This window comes from Salarias fasciatus, chromosome 9, assembly GCF_902148845.1.
Source record: "Salarias fasciatus chromosome 9, fSalaFa1.1, whole genome shotgun sequence".
In the NCBI taxonomy this organism is placed as follows: Eukaryota; Metazoa; Chordata; class Actinopteri; order Blenniiformes; family Blenniidae; genus Salarias; species Salarias fasciatus.
In genome coordinates this window covers 19,819,226-19,840,509 of record NC_043753.1, presented here as the reverse complement: position 1 = coordinate 19,840,509, position 21,284 = coordinate 19,819,226, and the positions used below count along the sequence as shown (strand labels likewise).

The window sequence follows — 21,284 nt, the reverse complement described above, 5'->3', positions numbered from 1 at the left end:
TGGTTCTCTACTGTCATTTTCCACTTTATTTGAATTTTCAGTGTGCACTTGCCCAGAAGGCGTTTCTACATGTGGTCGCAGTGATGAGAAATTGCATTTTGTAAGTGCTCACAAACAGCAAGCGAATTCATGTTGGGGTGCTGGAAGGTCACAGAAAAGCCGACATCGGACTCCGGGAGGACTTCAAAGGACAGGTCACACAGCGAATCTGACAACAAAACAGGTCCCAACAAGAGAAAAATGCATGCTTCTACTATTGCTCACAAACACACCGATGTTTCTCTGGGGAAACACTTCTTACCTTCGTATGAGGTCTGTACAGTGAAGCAGCTCCTCAGCAGGGTGTTGATGAAACACTGGTGGCGAAGCACATCCAGCAGGGCAGCCACCTGAGCAGGGCTGGTGAAGGGAACGTGCTCCACCACCGCTCCTCTGTGAGCCGGCAGATCCCATGAAGCTTCGGAGAGCGCATAGCTGTGCATCACACCACCAGGAAGAGGCTGGACGTACAAACATTGATCGATTCAGTTAGACATGTCTTTCCTTTATACAATTATGTTTTAAACAATGATTTAGGCTCAGTGGGTCTATTGAAGCAAACGGCCCTTGCTCCTGTAAAAATAGCCTCCTGTGAATCTAATGTCTCCCAGTGGCTCTCAGCACTGAGTGAACGCCTCACCAGAAGCTTGGGTAATGGTGCCCACTGCAGGTTACTCTCTGGTATAGCCACACCTTGAGAAGAGAATAGGAAAACAGAATGCAAATGAGTGTTTTCCATTGTGACATTTTGCATCATGAGGGCTTAAGATTTCCTTCAGTAATCAGGGTGACATTTCACCGGTAATCTCCATGAGCTTCTTCACAAAGTACGGCGTCATCGGTAAGGATGGGCGCAGTCTGAGCAGGAAGCAGGCAGGAAACGTCTCGTGTCGGACTGCATCTATCGACAGGAACACAGGACGGCTGCGGAAGACAACAACGGCGCTCTATCAACACTCGCGGCGTTGACATTCAGACTCACTGCAGGGTGCAAAATGAAAAGCGTCCTGCTGAGTGGGAGATTAGAAGTGTAACAGGCTACCGCTGCACATTCAGCTGTGGAGGCTGCAGGAGGACTGAAGCCATCTGAAGCTTGTGACTCACTTCGCTGGCACCTACTATAACCTGGGCGGTGTGTACGAATGCCTCCATGCCTGCAAGAAGATGCTTTAAACAGAATCTACAACCAGAAAAGCCTTTGAAGATTTGTGCGTTTAAAAAGAAACAAAAAAGAAGCATCTTACATGATCCTGAGGTCTGGCTTCCGTCTGATGGAGGCACAAAAAACTTGATAGACAAAGGATAATCTAGAATGACATCACTGTATTAATTTTATATTTCAGCGTGATGACAGATGCTTATAGATACCGCTTTACCTTCTTTGTTTGCAATTAGAATACCAAGCATCCCATTGTTGATTAAATTCTCGTGAAAGTTGGGGAATTCCCACAGTCTGAATGCAAACAAATTACACAAATTCAAATGCTTATCGTTTATTTAGGTCAATCAAACAGCAGTCACTTGCAATATATTGATAATCAACTGTGGTTTCCATGCTCACCCCAGCAGATGTGACATTTCAGTGAAGTCTTTCTCAAGGCATTGTAAAGAAGTCAACAATTTCAATTTGGTTTCCCTGGAAAAATAGTAAAATTGATAAAATAAGCAAAATATCCACTAAAATATGCAACTCAGAATACTGTGAGAGTGGGTACTTGTTTCCAGGGAGGTTGTATTGTGCGAAGAGAGCTTCCAAATGAACGGAGAAGTCTGAAAACCTTTGCAACCTGTTCTCAAAAGAAGCACAATCAGCTGTTTCTTTGAGGTACTCACTTAAACACTGTCATTATTCATCTCTGTGGCAGCAGCAGTTAGAAACACTGCTTACTGCAAGAGAAACGCTCCCACTCCAATGTGCCGTCACTTCTTTCTGCCTCTTACCTCAGCAGGTGAAGGAGATTCTGGCTGACCTGGGACACAGCATCACTTCATTAGCACAGGGAGGAAAAGGCAGTGCATGGATCGGCGAGCAGAGTCCACTTACAGTGGGAGGCTTTCCATGTGGGGCCACGATCACCTCCGTCACTGTCCCGCATGGCAGAAGTGTCACTTCCACATAAAACAGGTCAGCTGTCAGGTAACATGTGGTCACAGTCCTGTGGAAGCCCACCCTGGGGAGGGAAATAAAAGACATCACGTCGCTTCAGCATTCAGAGTGGATGAAGGAGCCCCCTCCCACAGAGCTGAAGCCACATCACACCCATCATCATGCTGCACTTTCTCTATATGGTTTTTGCTTTAAATTATCATTGAATGATTAGCATTCAATGAAATGCTTTATGAAACCATAAAAAGAACATTTCTAAGCATAATTGGCAAAGTTTCGATGTTATGCTCCATGTAGATGCCTCCTGGGGTGAAATACATTGATGTGTCCCATTTTCTGCATCTGGCTTTGACATTATTGCTATCATGCGAGGGAGATATCCAGCCTTTTCTCTGCTTCACTGGTCTATTGGCTCAAGTTTTATCTACACTGCAATCTGCAGTAAATAAACTAGAAAGCTTTCAGTTAATTTCTTCTATCTTTTAGACCTTCTGGAGTGTCCCCGGTTTGGCCTCAGGAGACCCTCAATGTGGGGTTTGCATGTCCTCTGTGTGCAGGTGTGAATGCGTTTTGGAAACTGTGATGGATGAGAAACCTGCCCCAGTGTTATGTGCCCTCACTGGGATCAGCTGGAGCAGCCACGACCCCGAGTTAGATAAAAGTGGTGCAGAAGATGAATGAAGGACAAGGATGAAAAAGGAATGTGCCTTTTTATGCTCATCAGATATTTTCAACTTCACAATCTGGTTTATCCTTTTGCAGCCCTGTGCTTCAGATTTTACATGAAAAACTTATTAAATCATGTTTTCTTCTTCATTCTAGGGTTCTTTTTTTTTCAGTAAATAATGAATAGTTTTAGCAGCAGCCTTCTGTTTTCATTTGTTCTATCATCCCTGCTCCTGTCTCAGTAGAGGCTTTGAAAGCCACTGATTTAAAGAAGCGATAAGAGAAAAGCAGCTCTGTCTCACAGACAAATGAGAGGGTGATGAAGTCTTTACTGTGACGAGCTCTAATAAATCAGCATGTTACCCGAGATCTTTGCCAATCATCTCCAAGCAGGACATCATGCAGTTCAGCGACACTGAAACATGTAAACACTCAGTTAACCACAGCGCAGTAAAAATAGACACATGCTCTAAAGCACCCACAGATCCCTGATAAAGTGTTTGCTTACTGCTGATCACTTCCTGAAGTCTTCTCAGGGCTCGAATCAGAGGCTCACAGGGTTTGGACGCATCTCGGGATTTCTCCTATTATGGTGGAAAAGAGAGAAAGAAAACAATGGAGCGGTTGTGTGACGGTGTGAGTGTTGGGTCAACAGTGTTTATCCCATCCCGCCGTGCAGCGAGCAGAACAACAAAGGAGATGTTGACTTTAGGATGCTATGCACATTTGGGATGAGCACGTTTGATTTAGGCCTCCAGTGTGAACATGCACTGCAGCTATCCCTCTGTGAGGATCCCAGCTCCATGAGAGTTCTCTTTACAGTCACTCTTGGCAGAGATTGGTAGAACTCGCCTCGGCTGCGTTATCCCTTTGGACCACACATCAGTTCAGACCACCAAGTAATCAAATTTCTCTAACAGATTCCAGAGTGTGATCACTGCCAAGCTCCACTTTGTATTAATCCAAAAGTATTATCTACTCTGCTGCTCCACCCATGACGAATCCAAAGAAAATGGATCCTCCCTCTCTGCAAAAGAGCCACACCACCCAGTTCAAGACAAAAAAGTACAATCTAACAAAAACACTTGCAGCTCTTTTCTTTGTCGGTTGCATGTGAATCACTGCATGCGTCCACCTCTTGAGCTTGCTTATGATAATTGCAGATGAACGAAGTGCTGATCTAACAAAGACGTGTGTGTTCCAGGATGAATGATCTCATTCTGAGAGCATCACCACACCAGATCCTGATTCCCAGCACATCATCATATCTGAGAAGCCACACTCTGGCTGCTATTATGCAAGCAATCGCTGGCTTTCTGTGGACACACGCCTCAAATAAGCATGACACTTTTATATCTAATAGAAATTAGGGGCGTTTTCCCAACACTTGCATGAATAAATGATCAGAAATTATTTCTGGCAGATTGCTGGTATTTGTCTCACCATGCATCTCTGGACAAGCTGGGAAGTCTCATTCCAACGCCTGTCTTCAAACTTCCTGTGCAGGGCAGCAATCACTGAGTTTTCCATCGGTACACAATCTCCCTGCTGTGCTGTTACATTTTTTTAGTTTATTTTCCTCTGAACGATAGAATTAACTACTGTAATAGGAAATACTTCTAGCAACCTCTGTCAGTAAGTGTCTCGAGGTCTATTCCACACCTGTGTTTGAGGAGAAACGAGCCATTAAGAGGATAAGCCAATTAATCAATTATCTGCTGCTGCTCTTAATCTGTCTAAACCAGGACGCAAACGGCTCAAACTACGTTTTTTTCTTTAAATGATTAGTGGTTTTTCTCAGAGGGAATCCTGCGTTTTACTCACAGTCAAGTTAAACTGTGCGTGTTGTGGGAGGGCGTTGTCAGCCGGAGCCGAGCCCACAGGACGGAGCCGAGCTGAGCCGAGCCGAGCCGATCCGAGCTGAACTGAACTGAACTGAGCTGAGCCGTGACGACAGGACGAACGGAACCGGGCCGAGCCCAAACGACGGACAGATCCGAGCCCACGGGACGTGCACTCAGCCCGCCTCTAACAAGCGACCAGCCAGTCCCTGGAGTTAGCCTGGGAGCTAGCCATGAGCTAACCAGCAGCTAGCTGGGTATTCTCTTATTGCCACCATAACTCCGCTTCCGTCGGACCTTCTCTCCAAGCTGAACACAACTGAATATACCGGTAGGTGATATTATCTTCACGAGTTATTGTCAGGTTATTGTCATGATGCGTTTTGGCTGTTTTTTGTTGGAGCTCGCGTCGCATCATTTAGTTGTGATTGGCTGCTTGTTATCGTCGCTAGCCTTTTGGCCACCTTGTAGCCTGCTAGCCAGGACCCTGCTGAGGCTGAACGCATCGATCGGACATCTGTTGCTGGCATAAAAATAACAAACATTTAATTTGAAGTCTCGTGATCCGTCAGATTTCCCCACAAATGCTAATTTAAGGTCAGGTGTTGTGTACCTGGGAGGTGGGTTAGTTAGCTCGTTAGCCACATTGCTCACTGGTCAGTCTGCTAGCTTGACTGTCAGGTAATGTGTCACCAGTGTTTATGATCCCGATTATTCATATTATGAATTGTGGGATTTCGTTATCTGCTGTTTGTCCTTGTGAGGAAGGTGGCGGCTGGCTGACTCAGTTAGCAGTGTGTTATTTGGTCGCTGGTCATAATGACAGGCTGACTTCTCACACTGCCTCATATGTTTATTTGTGTTCACCTTAAGTATGATTATCACTAAGTAGCTGTTCTCAAAAGACAAACACGGTGACTTTAATTAGGAATAGTTACTATTTACATATCTCCAGTCCAACATGAGTCTATTTTTACTTTTAAGCCAGAGCTAATAGTTGAGTTATCAGGAGGTTTTACTGTCTGAAGCCAAGAGATTCTATTTGCAAGTAGTAAATCGCAATATCGACTAAGAGTGCAGAGACCTCTTTTGTTAATTTGTGTAATGATGTGTTGGCAGCTTTCCATGTTTACCCCTGATCCCCAGAGTATGTGATGAGACAGGGCCTCAGCACACATTTTTGGACATCATGCTATTCCCATAGTCCTCTTGGACAGATGTTCATGGGAAATGGTTTAAGCATGTGTCACATTTTATCCACTTCTGTCCAACATCAGAAAATACAGCCAGAAGCTTCTCCGCCAATCTCCTCTTGCTGAATGAGTTTTGCATGTCTCTCCTGGGTCAGTGAAATTTGCGTGTTGTTTAAGAAGGTGTACGGATTATTAGCTTCATTTATCTGAGCCATATGTTGTAGACAAGCAGAAGTTTGTCCACAGTTTTGCAAGTGTATTTCTAGTGGAGTGACATCCATAAAACACCACATAAACTGCCAGTTATGTCGCGTTTGCAGAGTGATCACAGCTGATCTTTAAACTCACCTTCAATGCACATTTATGCTGATGCAGACGTCTGAGAGAAACAAAGCTCAAGTTACCTGAACATGCTATATGCAGAGCTCCATTACTTACTGAAGTTCAGACAGCACCTTTATTTCCTGTGTTTCGTGATAGGATGAACTGATTAATCCAGGTGTGTCTGGCCTCAGTAAATGGCCAGACACACCTGGATTAATCAGTTCATTCTACTACGAAAGACAGGAAATAAAGGTGCTGTCTGAACTTCAGGAAGTAATGGAGCTCTGCATATAGCCTATTTTTGATCCAACCATCAACTGTCCATTTCCTATAATTTTTAGTGGTTCATAAGAGAAGGATCCATTTTTAGAGGTGTGTATTGTCAACACAGACGCATTACTGCAGACAGGAGTGTCTTAAAAGGAGACTAAATTTGCATTGTTCCCATGATGCAACAACATATTTGCTGCAGCCTCAGTGATGAGTAACATCCAGTCCTCCCCTGTGTGATATTATTAATATCGTGGGAGAGTCTCCTGGTAAAAAACTCTATTGTATTTGAAATTATTGCCGTGGAGTAAACATTCTAAAACTGCCTCACATTTCAGAATGATCAATTAGGGCTGCGTGATGTATAGATTTTTTTCATATCGGTTGAAATCATATATCACAATAAAAAACGGATCAACATGAACACGAATAACACTTCACTTAACGTATCTTACAGATATTAAAACTTTCTGCTGAGCGAATTCTGATTTTTTTTTTTTTTTTTATTTCTTTATGTCGTTTTTCATCGGTTTGTCACTGCTGGGGTGTCCACCCGTCCATTTCTGTCAGTCAGGGACGCACAGTGTTTTCTTTGTGGGTGGGTCGTTCAGGGCTGTTAGCTGCTAGCCGGGTTTTGGAGGATCCAGCTGTGCTATTGGCCATGTTTATGTCTATCGAGGAAATGTTATTTTGCGATATATGTATGTTTGTTTTATCACCCAGCCTGAAGTAAACGCAGTCTAACTGCAGAGATGGAGCCAGGAGGAAGCTATGAGACCCTGTCTTAGGATATTTTTCCCTTTCTCTCTCTTCTTGTCTTATCCACAGGGCTTATTCCCCTCCTCTTTTTGTTGCACCTGGATTCTTTGCACTGTTTCTCACCGCCTTCACTCCACAGTGGTCCCCAGCACCTTGAGCCTTCCTCTCCTCTGACACTGTCGCCTCTCGGTACACAGAGCCATGGCAGCTGCGAAGCCAAAAGGGCAGAACTCTCTCGCCCTTCACAAAGTGATCATGGTGGGAAGTGGAGGAGTGGGGAAGTCCGCTCTCACTCTGCAGTTCATGTACGACGAGGTGAGTGAGCGAAACCACGGCGGCCGTGAACAAAAAGCGCCCGGCGTGCAGCAAACCCTCTCCTCTCTTCTCTGTCTCTCTTCCCCAGTTTGTTGAAGACTACGAGCCCACCAAAGCCGACAGCTACAGGAAGAAAGTGGTGCTGGACGGAGAGGAGGTGCAGATCGACATCCTGGACACGGCTGGACAAGAAGACTATGCAGCCATCCGGGACAACTACTTCCGCAGCGGCGAGGGTTTCCTCTGCGTCTTTTCCATCACAGAGCTGGAGTCGTTTGCGGCCACAGTAGACTTCAGGTGCGCTCTGATGGGATTCATTCCATTTTCATATCAGCCCGGCTCATTTCTTGGATTGAAATCGGCTTCAGGGAGGGAAAGAAAAGGAGTGGGTTTATTTCCATAATTGTGAGTGGCGTTTCCTGCTTTGCAGAGAGCAGATCCTGCGGGTGAAGGAGGACGAGAACGTGCCCTTCCTCCTGGTGGGGAATAAGTCGGACTTGGATGACCGGCGGCAGGTCAGCGCAGACGAGGCGAAGGCTCGGGCCGAGCAGTGGGGCGTCTGCTACGTGGAGACCTCCGCCAAGACCCGTGCCAACGTGGACAAGGTTTGTAAAACCTCGGAGCGGCCGAACGAGCGGGAGCTGCTGACGGCCGAGCCAACGTCTGTCTCCCCCTTCTTTCTCTCCAGGTGTTCTTTGACCTGATGCGGGAGATCCGGGCGAGAAAAATGGAGGACAGCAAAGAGAAGAACGGGAAGAAGAAAAGTAAAAGCCTGGCCAAGAGAATTCGAGAGAGATGCTGTATTTTATAGTTGCTAGAGAGAGCAGACTCGCTGCTTGTGTATATATACATTTCTCAGACTTTTGCATTTCTTTTGTGCCCGTACCTGACCATGACTTTCTGTTCCTGGCTAACAGGAGATCTGACCGTGCAGCAGGAAGTAGTAAGGCGGCACTCCATACACCATTTATAGCTCTAACTTTTTATGTGCTGACACTCCAAATAATTTCTGTACTCTCTCTCTGTCTTACTCTGACCACGACTGCAGAGTGTAATAAATGGATGGCGTTTTAATTTAGGCCTGAGCGCGACACGAGGCTAAGCCCCGAAACCTTTCATTGTAAAGTTAGATGTGTGATAATATATTCAGACAACTGTGCTGTACACGTTTGAGGAGGAAAGGAGGCCGAGAAAGAGCCAGAGGCGAGGTTTAGAAGAGGAGGAAGAGGAGGATGTAACTGGAGCTGCATACTGGAAATCCGCCGTCTTTGTAGGGAAGTTGAACAAAGTGACAGTTTAGCGTCAAGACAGTTCATCAAGTGCCACAGAGGAAACCTACAGAGCATTTTAAGAGTTTGATTTTGTAAGCCAGATGTTTGATGCCATTCCTAGATGTTGTTTTACCTCTAGTCACGTTCTAAATGCCCCCCCCCACCCCCTCCTCTCATCTGTCACACAGACCTGTGTAAAATAACCGACGTCTCCTCTGTCCAGTCTAATGCACAAACATCCACATAACGCTACAGTCTGTGAGGAATTTTACAACACTTGAACTCTTTTTTTTTCCCCCTCAAATCCAACATTTCAGAAGTTTTACCTCACTCAGCTAACGACTTCATTGCCTCTTCGTCTGCAATGTCGGGATCCCTGGTGCTCTGGAAAAAAAACAAACAAAAAAAATGGCGATTCCTCAACACTACGTCCTAAACAAGCCGCTTCCACACATGTAAAGATTTCCTTTTATTGATTAATTTTTTTTTTTTTTTTTATCTGGCTCAGACTTTTAACCAGACCTTGCGTTGGATTCTTTTTATGTAAATGGGTAATCTAGGAATAAACTAAAAGAGGCTGAAAGAAGTCACTGCTCTGTCACCAAAGAAATACAAACAAGTGCCCACTCCTCAATTGAAGCGAAAGACGGCTACAGGTTTCAGAGTGAGCCGGCGAGGTTACCGAGGCTTTAGTTTCTCTGGTGCAGCGCGTCACTGTTGCCTCTCTGTGCATCGTGAATGTGAATAATCCCCACAAACTCCCGATCCCCTCTGATCTCAGTTTACCTTCACTGACATGACGCATCGTTTACTTCTGCAAAGTTTCACTGATTCTTTAACTTGAGGATGCGTGAAGCCGGCCCCGTTTACTTTTAACAAATGAGCCACTTCTGTTTTCAGTCACTACATTTTAAATTTCTATTGTTTGTAACAATGTTTTCACTAAAAGTTGTTGATCCAGTTTAAATCCGCACTAAAAGATCCCCCCCCCTCCCCCGATTGATCACAATTAAGAATCAAAACACTGGAGTCTATGCAAACTGAGGAAATGTGAGAGCTGGAATCAGTTCAGTCGTCTATAAGCTGCTTTTAAAATCCCCGCGTGGAAGACGAGAGTGAAAACTCCCACTGAGAGCGATTCCCTGCAGTGTGTTCATGGTGCAGAGCTTTTTAATGTAATGGAGAGTTTAGAGAAAAGCACACAGCAGAGGGCCCCGGTGGCATCAGAAAAGTTGGGACACGGGTTGGTTTCAGATGCTTTAAGGGCTAACCCCCAGTAACTAACCTTTCTGATGGGCAAAAAAAAAGAAAGATGGTGTAATCTTTATCTTGCATTAACTGCTGTGCGAGGATTGCACAAGTGTCCACCGTAGTGCTCGCTTAGCCCAGCCTCATTCTAGTAGTTAGTATTCCCAGAGGAAAACCTCCAGATGGTCCCTCTCCTTTGTTTTCACCGATCCTAAAGAACTGGACGGTCCGAATATTTTCAACGAGACACTAAAAGCCGATGTTTGTCTGTGTGAAAGCTCGGAGCTTCTGGGTATTCAGTTAACTTGTTTTGCCTTTTCTATAAACACCCTTGGAATAATACTAAAAAAAAAAAAAAAAAAAAAAAAGGAGATCTACGTGTTTGATTGGATGGTTGTATGTACGTATGCCATCATCAGTCCGACGTTTCCTCCATGTTTGTTTACTTTGGAACATAACCACTGATGTAGCCTGTAATCTGTTTGTGAATGCAAGAGGTGACGCTGACATTTCAATTCATTTTTTTGTGAGATACTTGGAAATGGCAAATAAAGTGAATATTACTAATAACACTCTGCTCGTGTGTCTGTTCAGTGTTTGGGATGTGACTGATGCAGACTGAGGGTTTGAACTATAACAGTTTTTTGGATTTCATACAAAATGCATTTGATTGTTTTTTGTTTTTTTTTTACCACAAATTAATTGTTTTAGGCGCCTTTATTCACCCTGCTGTCACTCGTCACAGAATTTAACTTTCACATAGTCCCTAGCTAAAACTCTCGGAAAAAGGTACAAAATTATTCACTTCAGTCAGTTTTACAGTAAAAGAGTAATGTCAGAGTTCAACAACTTCATTTGGTCAATGTTACAATGTTAATCTGGTGTTGCATAATCCCAGTTTCTCCAGCACTGAGACTCTGAGAGCAGAAAGTACTGATTACATATCAGTTATTGCACTGATCTCTGTCTTGGATTATAGCGCATAGTTGGTGAACTGCCAATCTATTATGAGAAATCGAGTTAAAACCTTTACTGAATATAGACTTTTTTGGCTACAAATGGTGCTTATTATGTTTGAGTCTGATTAGTATGATGCTTTTATACATTTTCCTTATTTGTAAGTGACAAAGACACAAACTTCACAGTGTTGAAATATTCTTAGAACACACCTTTGTATGATATTTAAATTCAGGGTTAATACTGCAAAATAGGTTCTAAATAAAGAAAAGGTGGCCTTAGAGAGGGGTATGTAGGCCAAACTAAGATCCTTCCTGAACAATGTCCCTCACCCCCTCCATAATGTCACCACAGGAGATCCTTCCTTCCTGTGGCCGTCAAACTCTATTACTCCTCTTTGTAAACTGTTTGTGTTTTCCTGTGAATTGCATTCTGTATTCTTATAACCGTCACCACTCAGCAACGTACATACATTCATATTTAATGACTTATTTAAATTCCAGTGTGTGTCATGGATACTTTATCTCCTATTTTATTCATTATGGGTTCTTTTCTGTTTGGAGCAACGTTACAAAAAAAATCCTCCAAGTGTTTCTATTCTATTGGTGGTGCAAATCATACCAAAAAGCCACTTTGCTTTGGCTAAAATCATTATATTGGTTATGGATACATATAATTCATTAATAAATTAATCAAATAACATTAAAAAATGTAGTTTCTATGTGGGGTTTCCCTTCGCGGTGACGGCACGTTGTGTGATGATGACGCAGACGCGTACCATTGGTCCGCAGCGACGCACGCGGCCTATAGTGTTTGAAAGCTGTCTATGGCTGTCTGGGCCCAGGCGAGCTGCGCCGCTAGCCACGAACAAAGTTACAATATCTCCAAATAAATTCCATGACTTTTATGAGCCATTTTGCACAAAGAGGCGATTGCTCACTTTTGGGAATACCCCGTCATCGGAGGGATCCACGGTCCGGCGGGATGCGGCTCTGAATGGCTTTGTTTTCCCGCAAACTGATCGAACTCCACGCAAGGAGAAAAGAAAGCTAGCTGGCTAAAGCTGCTAGCGGCTAGCCGACTCGTGTGCTATCCACTTCCTTGTTGGAGTGTGATGGAAGGCGACAAGAAGTTTGTGAGTTTTTTTCCACCCTCACTTTAACACTATCCGGTGAATGGATTCACCTGTTTGCACTGGCGGTAACAGTTTCGAAGTAGTGGATTTTAAATCCGGAGCAGCTTCGGGCCTGTGCTTTGACCATGAAATGGAATGCGGCTGTGTAGCTGGACACAGTTAGCTGCTGGAGGCTAACTGGCTAAACCGACTAGCAAATCTGGGAGATGTCCGTCCTGGGATACAATGGTTGAGTACCGACTGACTTTATAACTAAGCTGCATATTGTGGATTCGGTATGACAGAGCCTACCGATGTCACGGATTACCGTGTGGAGTAACTCGCTTTGTAATGCTAACGATAAGCTCGTGAGCTAGCTGGCTGGCTGTGTTTAATTGTGAGTTTGCTGTAACGCTAGCTAACTAGCCTGTTAACTCAGCTAGCCCAATGTTTTGTTCGTCAACAGAGCAAGAGACGTAGCTCAGTTGATATAATCCTATTCTCGGCTGTAACGTTTACTCGGTGGCTCGATGCCTAATTCGGAGGTGCTTCGTGAGGGTCGGGGACGGAGCCCCTCTGCACAGAGGAATGCTAACAGGCAGGAGAGGCGCAATAAGCCTGGGAGCGGTGCCGCTCAGCGAGAGAAGCACCGTGAGAAGGGGCGATCGTCGGCTTCACGGAGAAAGAAACGCAGGCAACCGAAGGGGAGAGACTTGTGGCATACTGGTACAACAGAGGACACGGACAACAATCGAAAATTTGATAAAGAGGTTGAACTTCGGACATTAGTAGAGTACGATGACGTGAGCTCCCAGTCGGAGCGGTTTTCTGGGAGCCCCTCTCCCAAACTTGACCCCCATGCTGATACTCTGTCAGTGGACCGACTCAGCGATTTTGGTGAATATAACGGACCAGCATCTCCAGACAGACATCAGACCAGAGAGAGGGAGGCAGTGTGCCCCAGCAAGGACGCACAGGCGAAGGGAGCCCCGGAGAGGAGCAGGCAGGAGAAGGAGCTGGGGAGGAAAAAGGAGCGTCCAAGTCGAGAGAAAGACTCGAAAGTTAGGAGTGGAAGTAGCCTGAGTGGCTCTAAAAATCACAGAGACGCTACTAGAAGCACTGATAGGAATGGCAAAAGGACGTCGACGTCCCAGTCCTCCCAGTCTTCAGAGAAAAAGGATTCAAAAAGACACAGGAGTAAAACAAGATCTGATAAAGAGCCTCCATCCGCGTACAGAGACACTCCGCAGTCTTACAGAGACGATCGGGACGACCTCAGGGCATACAGGAGAAGTCCTGGTTTCAAATCAGAAAGTCCCTATGGGACATCATATTCATACAGCTACCAGTCCCCTGGTGGTTACAACCAGCTCATATCCAGACGAAGTCCAACTTACGGGAGCAAAAGACTTTCTCCCAGTTCCGCATATTACAGCCGGGATGTGGACACGTATGGGGCGTACAGCGCCCCAAAGTCGCCGAGCTCATACTCCAGCAACAAGAGGAAGCGCTCCCCCGTGAGCCCGGCGAACTGGCGCCGGTCACCGAGTTATGGCCGTCACAGTCCATACGAGCCGGGGGAGTTCGGCTCCAGTCCGTACGGAAACCGCAGGAGATCACGAAGTCCGTACAGGAAGTCACTAAGCCCGAGTCCAGACGTCAGGTGAGTCCTTGCAGCGCAGATCAATACTGTACACACACTCTGTTAGGGCCGTTATTTAACCAGTGTTGCTGTAGAGTTCATAAATACAGTTGACTCATTTTCTGTGTTTTTAAAGTTTATAAAAAGTGTGAAACCCTCAGAATCACACTGATCTCTCTGCATGTGTTTATGCAGCCACTTCCAGAGTAACAAATGTCACTGCGTGTGACTCTGCCCTCAATTGACTTTAACAAGCTGTTGTTTAAACTTGTGTTGCAGACGGTCTGCCAGGTCACGTAGCAGAAGTCCATATTCCTCGTCAAGGCACTCACGCTCTCGCAGCCGCCACCGCCACTCTCGGTCCCGGAGCCGCCCCTCCAGCCTCTCGCCGAGCACTCTCACCTTCAAAACCAGCCTCGCCGCTGAGCTCAGCAAGCAGAAGAAGGCCAAAGCCGCAGAAGCGGCTGCCAAGGCCAAGACCTCCAGCAATGCGTCCACTCCGACCAAGAGTTCCTCCTCCGCCCCACAGCCCAGCCCCAAATCCAACCACACAGCCAGGAAAGCGCGTCCCCCCTCCCCACCGCAGCCAGAGAAGGGGCCCAGGACCCCCACGTCCAGCCAGCCTCAATCCCCCTCCGACAAGCCATCCAAGAGGAGCGTCGAACAGCCGGGCAGCAGAGAGCGGGACGGGAAGCTGAAGGAGGACAGCGTGCAGCGCGACAAGAGGAAAGCAGCAGCGTCTGCGCAAGGAAAAGAGAAAGAACGAGCCGCCGCGCCTCTCCTCTCCACTCTGTCTGCTCTGCCTCTCCCACCGACTATCCTGGAGCACATGGACAAAGGAGAAAGGTGTGTGTGTGTGAGAGAGTGAGTGAGGAACTTTGATTTCATCATTTGTGTACTTGGTACATGCTCACACACACTTTATTTCTTCCAGCTTGAAAGACAGTGCACTCTCAGGTAAGAAACGGCAGGAGAAGAAATCCCGTCAGCTTCTGAGCGACCTGCCTCTGCCCCCCGAGCTGCCCGGAGGCACCTCCTCTCCACACAGCCCCCCCGAGGACAAGAAAGCCCAGACAGCCCGAAGAAGACCCAAGTGAGTTCTGCTGCTTAAATTCTTTCATCCTCTGACTCAAACGCTTCCGATTCTGGTGTATTGACTGAGCTTTTTTGTTTAATTTCCAGGATTTGTGGCCCGAGATACGGCGAAATTAAAGAAACAGAGATTGATTGGGGAAAACGCTGCGTGGACAAGTTTGAAATCATCGGTATTACAGGAGAAGGTACATACGGACAAGTGTACAAAGCTAAAGACAAAGACACCGGTGAGTTCTCTTTAAATGTTTACACACTTGGAAATAGTGCAGATATTGCAAATTTATATGCATTGCAAAAAACTAAAATCTGTCGTCTCTCTGTTGCATCTCAGCTGAAATGGTGGCTTTGAAGAAGGTCCGACTGGACAATGAAAAAGAAGGTTTCCCCATCACGGCCATCAGAGAGATTAAAATCCTTCGACAGCTCAACCACAAGAGCATCATCAACATGAAAGAGATCGTCACAGACAAGGAGGACGCGCTGGACTTCAAAAACGATAAAGGTTCGACCTGTTGCACGCAGACACACACACACACACACGCACACACTCCTGCCTGACGAGCTTTTGTTGACCTGTTGTTTCCTTCCCTGTCAGGTGCTTTTTATCTGGTATTTGAATACATGGATCACGACCTGATGGGTCTGCTGGAGTCGGGTTTGGTGCATTTCAACGAGAGCCACATCAAGTCGTTCATGCGGCAGCTGCTGGAGGGTCTGGATTACTGCCACAAGAAGAACTTCCTACACAGAGACATCAAGTGCTCCAATATTCTTCTCAATAACAAGTGAGGCCGAAGCTAAGCCGTGTTCTTCTGCTGTGTGTTGCCATCTGATATGCTGTGCCGAGTTTCTTTAACGCCTGTTGTTCTTTGGTCCTAATCAGAGGTCAAATAAAGCTGGCAGACTTTGGTCTGGCTCGGCTGTATAACTCCGAGGAGAGGTGAGCAGAGTGTTATCCGCATCATGCCGATATATCTACGCTTCTCTCTGCATCTAAACGGATCGTTTCTCTCTCTGTATTTATTAGTCGACCATACACCAATAAAGTGATCACGCTGTGGTACCGCCCTCCCGAGCTGCTCCTGGGGGAGGAGAGGTACACTCCAGCCATCGATGTATGGAGCTGCGGGTAAGAGCTGGGACGGTCATTTTTATTATTTCTTTTTAAGAATTAGCTTTTAGTACAATCACATAATGTGTCTCATTTTGTGTGTTTCAGATGCATTCTTGGAGAATTGTTCACAAAGAAACCGATATTTCAAGCTAACCAGGAGCTGGCACAGTTAGAGCTGATAAGGTAAGAGCAAGCAAATCTTGAACGCGGTGTACGATGAGGAGTGTTAGCAATTTAATGGAAAAATGGTACAGATTTTAATATTGATGGTCTCGGTTGATCTTAATTCATCACAGTGTGGTTTCAATAAAGCATCACTCAGTTTGTTCTGCATCCATCAGAGCAAAGAATCAGATGTTTAATTCTTTGGAGACGGGCTGAAGCTTAAGTCTCTTTACATGTGTGAAAGCTTTTCCCATTTGTTTTGATCTTTTACATCTGAAATTCAACAAATGGATGAAATACAAACTGAAATGTAATGTTTACATCTCTTTCATACTCTGAAAGAAATCAGATAATACACTGAAACATTTCTGAAGTGCATGTCGACATATCAGATGTGATTATTTATCTTCCTCCCAGCTATCGGATCTAGGTTGTGTAAACTGGCACATCGGTAGAAAGAAATAAGTCAAACGAGATGTTGTTGATGATTCTCTCTAACTATAATTGGCGAATGTGTGTGTTTCAGCCGGATTTGTGGAAGCCCCTGTCCTGCTGTGTGGCCAGACGTGATTAAACTTCCCTTCTTCAACACCATGAAACCAAAGAAACAGTACCGCAGGCGGTTACGAGAGGAGTTTGCTTTGTAAGCCCCGGTTCTTCATATTCAGTGTCAAATTCTGGGGAAGGATTCCTTTAGTTTGATCCCACCGTGACGTCTCGCCTGTGCTTTCACAGCATTCCTCCGTCGGCGCTGGACCTTTTCGACCACATGCTGAACCTGGACCCCAGCAAGCGCTGCACGGCCGAGCAGGCGCTCGGCAGCGAGTTCCTCAAAGACGTGGATCCCGACAAGATGCCTCCTCCGGAGTACGTCTCCACCCTCAGCGTCAGTGCCGCGGCGTGCGAGCGCGACCGTGACTAACCGCTTCCTTCTCCTCAGTCTCCCGCTGTGGCAGGACTGCCATGAGCTGTGGAGTAAGAAGCGCCGGCGACAGAAGCAGATGCCAGAAGAGCTGGTGGCTCCGAAGGCGCCTCGCAAAGAGCTGGGGCTGGACGACAGCCGCAGTAACACCCCGCAGGGCGTCCCCGCCCCCGGGGGCATCAAAACGCAGAACGCAGCTGCTACCGCGCTGCTTGGTGAGTTTAACCACCGCTTGTCTTTCTACCACCTTAGTCATTAGTGAAAATGCAATAACAATCCAGCATCGCCATGGAAACGCCTGTTAGGAAGGTTCTCATGTGGGGAAAATCGTCTGATGCTTATATTGAAATGTGGCGTTATCGTTTGAGTGATCAGAATGTAAGAATTTCCCAGAGTTCCCTGGAAGTTTCAGTCCTCTTGTTTGTTTTCTGTCTTCCTGCAGATCCGAAGGGTCCGAACTCTCAGTTCACGCAGGAGCAGCTGGCCGTCCTCCTCAACTTCTTCGGCCAGCCGAAGAGCGCCGTCAGCACGGCGCAGTTCGTCCAGTCCATGAGCACCAAGGTCAACCAGGAGACGTTACAGCAGCTCTCCAAGGCCCTGGCTCCCCCCGACTCGGCCGAGCCCCCTCCTCAGCCCGCCCCCTCCAAGCCCCCCCAGCCCTCCGGCCCGCCGGGAGTTCCCCGCACGCCCCCCATGCCCAAGCCCCCCTCGCCGCCCATGTCTGCGCCGACCAGCATCCCAGAGGGCGAGGCGGCGGCCGCCACGCAGACCGCCATGACGATGCTGCTGGCTCAGCTCCTGCAGGCCCAGCAGGCCCAGAGGCTCGAGGCAGCCGACGGAGGAGACGGAGCCGAGAGCAGCAACCCGGCGGGAGCAGCAGCACCGCTTCTACCTCCAGAGAGCAAACAGCCTCCCGAGCCCAGCCCCGTGTCTCCAGGTGAGCCCGCCGCCTCATACCACTCTGACAACAACAACAATAAAATATTAATGATCAGTCTTGGCCTAAACTGGTAGGATGGTTTCAATCCTGGATCAGGATCTGCGAAAGCGATCATCTTCATCCTCATCATCTTTAAATACTACTAGAACAACAGCTAGAACAAGGAAATACAGCTGAAATGGAATCAAGTTACTGCACACCATGTGTGAACAAGACAAGAATGAATTGCAACAAAAATGTGGGGATGCTGAGGATTGTTTTTGTGGGGTTTAATTAAATTTTGTCTAAATAACCAACGAATGCTGAAAGGAAAAGAGGAGAGATGTGAAAATGTCATTATCGCTTCATAAAATTTTAATGAATTGAATGATGGGGGTTTCTTGAACTTTAAACAATCACACTTCAAGGAATGTAAACTTAATAGCGGTTTAGCCTTTAACCTTTCATCTGGCACTCATGACAATAGACAACCCCAGAGTGTTAATAGATAACTAAATGCTTTAATGTCAGTGTGAACACCATTATTTTATAAATTTACAAGATGGGATCTATTGGTTTATAACCACAGATTGAACCAGTTCTATCAGACAGAATCAGATTATTTCAGTGCAGGATTGATAACATACAGAGTCCCCCCGCCCTGCTGTAGAGTGTATGATCAGTAAAACAGGGCTTTTTAAATATGGCCTCTTAAAAGCATCGACCACGTTTTCAGGAACAGATGCTTAGTTTTAAAAGAACGACCAGGTGCAGTGGCTGTAGGGAAGTATTGGAGCTGAAAATAAACCGCAACCAGTTACGAAGAAATACAGAAAGAAAGAACTAAATGTCCGATAACGCCTTGAAGATCAAAACGTTAAAATGGAAACAGATGACTTTTTCAGAAATAAATAAACCTAAAAGATAAAAAGTGACGAGAGGAGAGATTTTAAACCGTTTTGAAACCTTTTTTCTGTTACCGTTTCAGTGTCCGAGGTGGGCGGAGTCTCCATCCTGCCTCCAGACCAGAGACCTCCGGAGCCCCCGGAGCCGCCTCCCCACGCGGACCTGGACTACCGGCAGCCCCCGCCCGAGCCCAAGACGGGCCACGCCCCTCCCATCGCCTCCGCCGGGGGTGGGGACGGCGGCCGACCCCCGGAGCCGGACTACCCCCCCCTCCCCACTGCCGAGGCGTCTGGATACGGGGGCGAATATAACCACCCGCCCCCCCCTCCCTTCACCCCCGCGGGGTTCGGGGAGAGCTTCATGGGCCACATGCTGGGCGGGGGCCTCCCCCCTCACACCCTCAGAGAGGTGTTCGGCGGTCCCGGGCCGGCCCCCGCCTCCTCGGCCGCCCCCGGGGTCCTGGCGCCGGCCCACCCCGACCCGTACCCGCCGGGGCCGGGGCCGGGGGCCACGGGGCCCGGCAGCATGGTGTTCACCGGAGACAAGGACCACCGCTTCGAGTACAATCACAGCCCCCTGCCCGTGGAGCCGCAGCCCAACCCCGGCGCCATCCACCTGTACAACCACGCCATGGCCCGGAAGGACGGCGTCCCCCCTCCCCCGCCCATCCCGGCGCCAGGACAACCCTGGGGCTCCCCCTCTCAAGTCGGGGCGCCGCCGCTGCCCCTCGGCTTCGTCCCACACGTGAACTCAGCAGCAACAATCAGAGGACGAGGGCTGCCTTTCTGAAAGACTGGAAACAAGAACTGTGAGGCGGGAGGGGAGGGGGCGGTGCTTGATCCCCCCCACCCCCCCGAGGCCGGACCGCCGCGTCTGGAGATGCACATTCAGTTTGTAATAACTTAAATCTGTGTAAGGCATTGTATTCCTCCTCGGTCTGGAAAGCGGAGTACGTTGCAGGACAGTCGAATAACAGCGGAGGAGCTTTTCTTGCTCATACCATTTTCATATTTTTTTGTAATCTATTCTGCTGTCTTTTAAATTAAACTTTTACCTTTTTTGAGTGTACATTTATCAGGCCAGGTAAATTTTAAATCTCTTACCTTAGCCTTTCTGTAATTGCTCCAGGGCAGACTAGTATTAATGTTTTGCACTACTGATTGAAGTAGGCGGAAAACTATTTTAGCTATGAAAGGAAAATGGATCATGTGCAAAACCTGCACATATAGGAATATGACCAGTTATGTTCTCCTTTATTTTTTCCCTTTTATTTTTTTTTTTCGTCAATGGCCAAGTTCATATAGAATTGCTGAGGGCTCATTTGATCAGGTTCACGGATCAGGCATCAGCTGGAGGAGGACTGGTAGCACTTTGGTGACTGCTACAGGCGGACGGCGTGGAGAAAAGGCAGTTTTGCCTTTTTTTTTTTTTGCCGGTAGGTTGTTGTATCATTGTTAGGAAAGCAAACCGACATAACCCCAGTTCAAAAAGGAAACAATGTCTTTTTTTTTTTCTTTTTGTACTAAAATCATTTGTCCCTCCTCCCTTTCTCCTTTGGCAAATGTTTATTAAAGAAATGCCAACAGTGTGCGGTTTGTGTTGTGTTGAATCACGCCACTGGGTGGCAGCGTCACATCGGCGCGTCTCCACACTCACCTGCTCCTGAAATCTGACTGCAGGCGAATGTGCTCGCACGTCAGTCTCACTCAGAAAGCAATAGAGCCGAGCCGGCAAACCGCCATTTCCACGCCGCTGCGTCTTGACACTTTTGAGCGCCACTCGAAAGGTGACAAGCTCCCCGAGTACGTCGCCGTAATGCAAATTGACACATTCTGGGGGTATTTGCAGCATGCAAGGCACGAGAGAGTCTTTATCAAAGGAGACGTGGCTGAGCAGATAGCGGCACACGTCAGGCGGCGTATATAGTACACAACCGCAAGCACGGCGAGCGGCGCCACTGTCGGGAAGAAAGGCGGCGTTCCCGCCGATGACAGCTCCCACTGCATCCAATCTCCAAGTGTAAACTCACACTTTGAACTCTAATGGAAAACCGTTTTCTCACAGATCACAAGCCAGCCCTCCTGAAGACTCCCTCCTAACGCCACCTCTGATAAGGACTCCTCTGACTGGCAGCGCGCCTTGCTGCCATTTTCACCTTTGTCAAATACACTTCTGCACATGATAACGTCTTTTTTGTTTTTTTTTTTTTTACAGTTTTCCGGCCTCCGTATTCACATGAAAGGTGTCGTTTCAGTGTGCTCCAAAGAGAAATTTTCAAACCATGTGCAGAAAGTGAGGGGATTTGTGTTTTTTAGCTTATTGCTTCTTGCCATGCATGTGTGGGATGAGCAGCAGATCATCCGGATCTAACCGGCAGGACTCTAAAATCATCTAGAAATTCAGGTCAAAATCTTAAA

The 21,284-nt window shown here is 47.0% G+C and overlaps 4 protein-coding genes across 5 annotated transcripts in view; 2 read left to right on the top strand and 2 right to left on the bottom strand.

Annotated features, from left to right (window-relative positions):
* The window catches only part of LOC115394334 (mediator of RNA polymerase II transcription subunit 1-like), a 2,305-nt gene extending 1,289 nt beyond the window's left edge, over window positions 1-1,016 (bottom strand). The window contains exons 1-4 of the mRNA XM_030099631.1: window positions 839-1,016; window positions 680-732; window positions 302-500; window positions 113-208 (exon numbers count right to left, since the gene is read on the bottom strand). Of these exons, the coding sequence (XP_029955491.1) occupies window positions 113-208; window positions 302-500; window positions 680-732; window positions 839-878 (388 nt within the window). The 5' untranslated portion in view covers window positions 879-1,016. The remainder of the gene's footprint in view (window positions 1-112; window positions 209-301; window positions 501-679; window positions 733-838) is intronic.
* On the bottom strand, window positions 921-4,352 carry LOC115394766 (mediator of RNA polymerase II transcription subunit 1-like; the record flags this gene model as incomplete). The annotated part of the gene is made up of 11 exons (XM_030100115.1): window positions 4,256-4,352; window positions 3,321-3,396; window positions 3,176-3,227; window positions 2,084-2,210; window positions 1,981-2,009; window positions 1,755-1,826; window positions 1,601-1,675; window positions 1,416-1,492; window positions 1,284-1,346; window positions 1,082-1,193; window positions 921-963 (listed from the first exon to the last, which is right to left on the bottom strand). Coding segments are annotated over exons 1-11 (813 nt in total), but the record flags the coding sequence as incomplete, so codon positions are not given.
* Window positions 4,353-4,673: 321 nt separating this feature from the next.
* Window positions 4,674-10,401, top strand: ralaa (v-ral simian leukemia viral oncogene homolog Aa (ras related)). Of its 2 annotated transcripts, none has more exons than XM_030099633.1 (5): window positions 4,674-4,984; window positions 7,397-7,514; window positions 7,603-7,811; window positions 7,945-8,119; window positions 8,203-10,401. In XM_030099633.1, exons 2-5 carry the CDS (start codon window positions 7,401-7,403, stop codon window positions 8,323-8,325), a joined length of 621 nt encoding a protein of 206 aa, XP_029955493.1. In that variant the 5' UTR covers window positions 4,674-4,984; window positions 7,397-7,400; the 3' UTR covers window positions 8,326-10,401. The 2 variants fall into 2 exon arrangements, with proteins under 2 accessions (XP_029955493.1, XP_029955492.1); XM_030099632.1 differs by having other exon boundaries at window positions 4,676-4,984; window positions 7,269-7,514.
* Window positions 10,402-11,824: 1,423 nt separating this feature from the next.
* Window positions 11,825-20,455, top strand: cdk13 (cyclin dependent kinase 13). The gene is made up of 14 exons (XM_030099643.1): window positions 11,825-13,767; window positions 14,026-14,592; window positions 14,681-14,839; window positions 14,929-15,068; window positions 15,173-15,343; window positions 15,437-15,626; window positions 15,725-15,781; window positions 15,869-15,970; window positions 16,061-16,138; window positions 16,647-16,763; window positions 16,856-16,987; window positions 17,061-17,257; window positions 17,485-17,979; window positions 18,950-20,455. The coding sequence occupies exons 1-14, from the start codon at window positions 12,635-12,637 to the stop codon at window positions 19,654-19,656; spliced, it is 4,245 nt and encodes a 1,414-aa protein (XP_029955503.1). The 5' UTR covers window positions 11,825-12,634; the 3' UTR covers window positions 19,657-20,455.
* The last annotated feature ends 829 nt before the right edge of the window (window positions 20,456-21,284 follow it).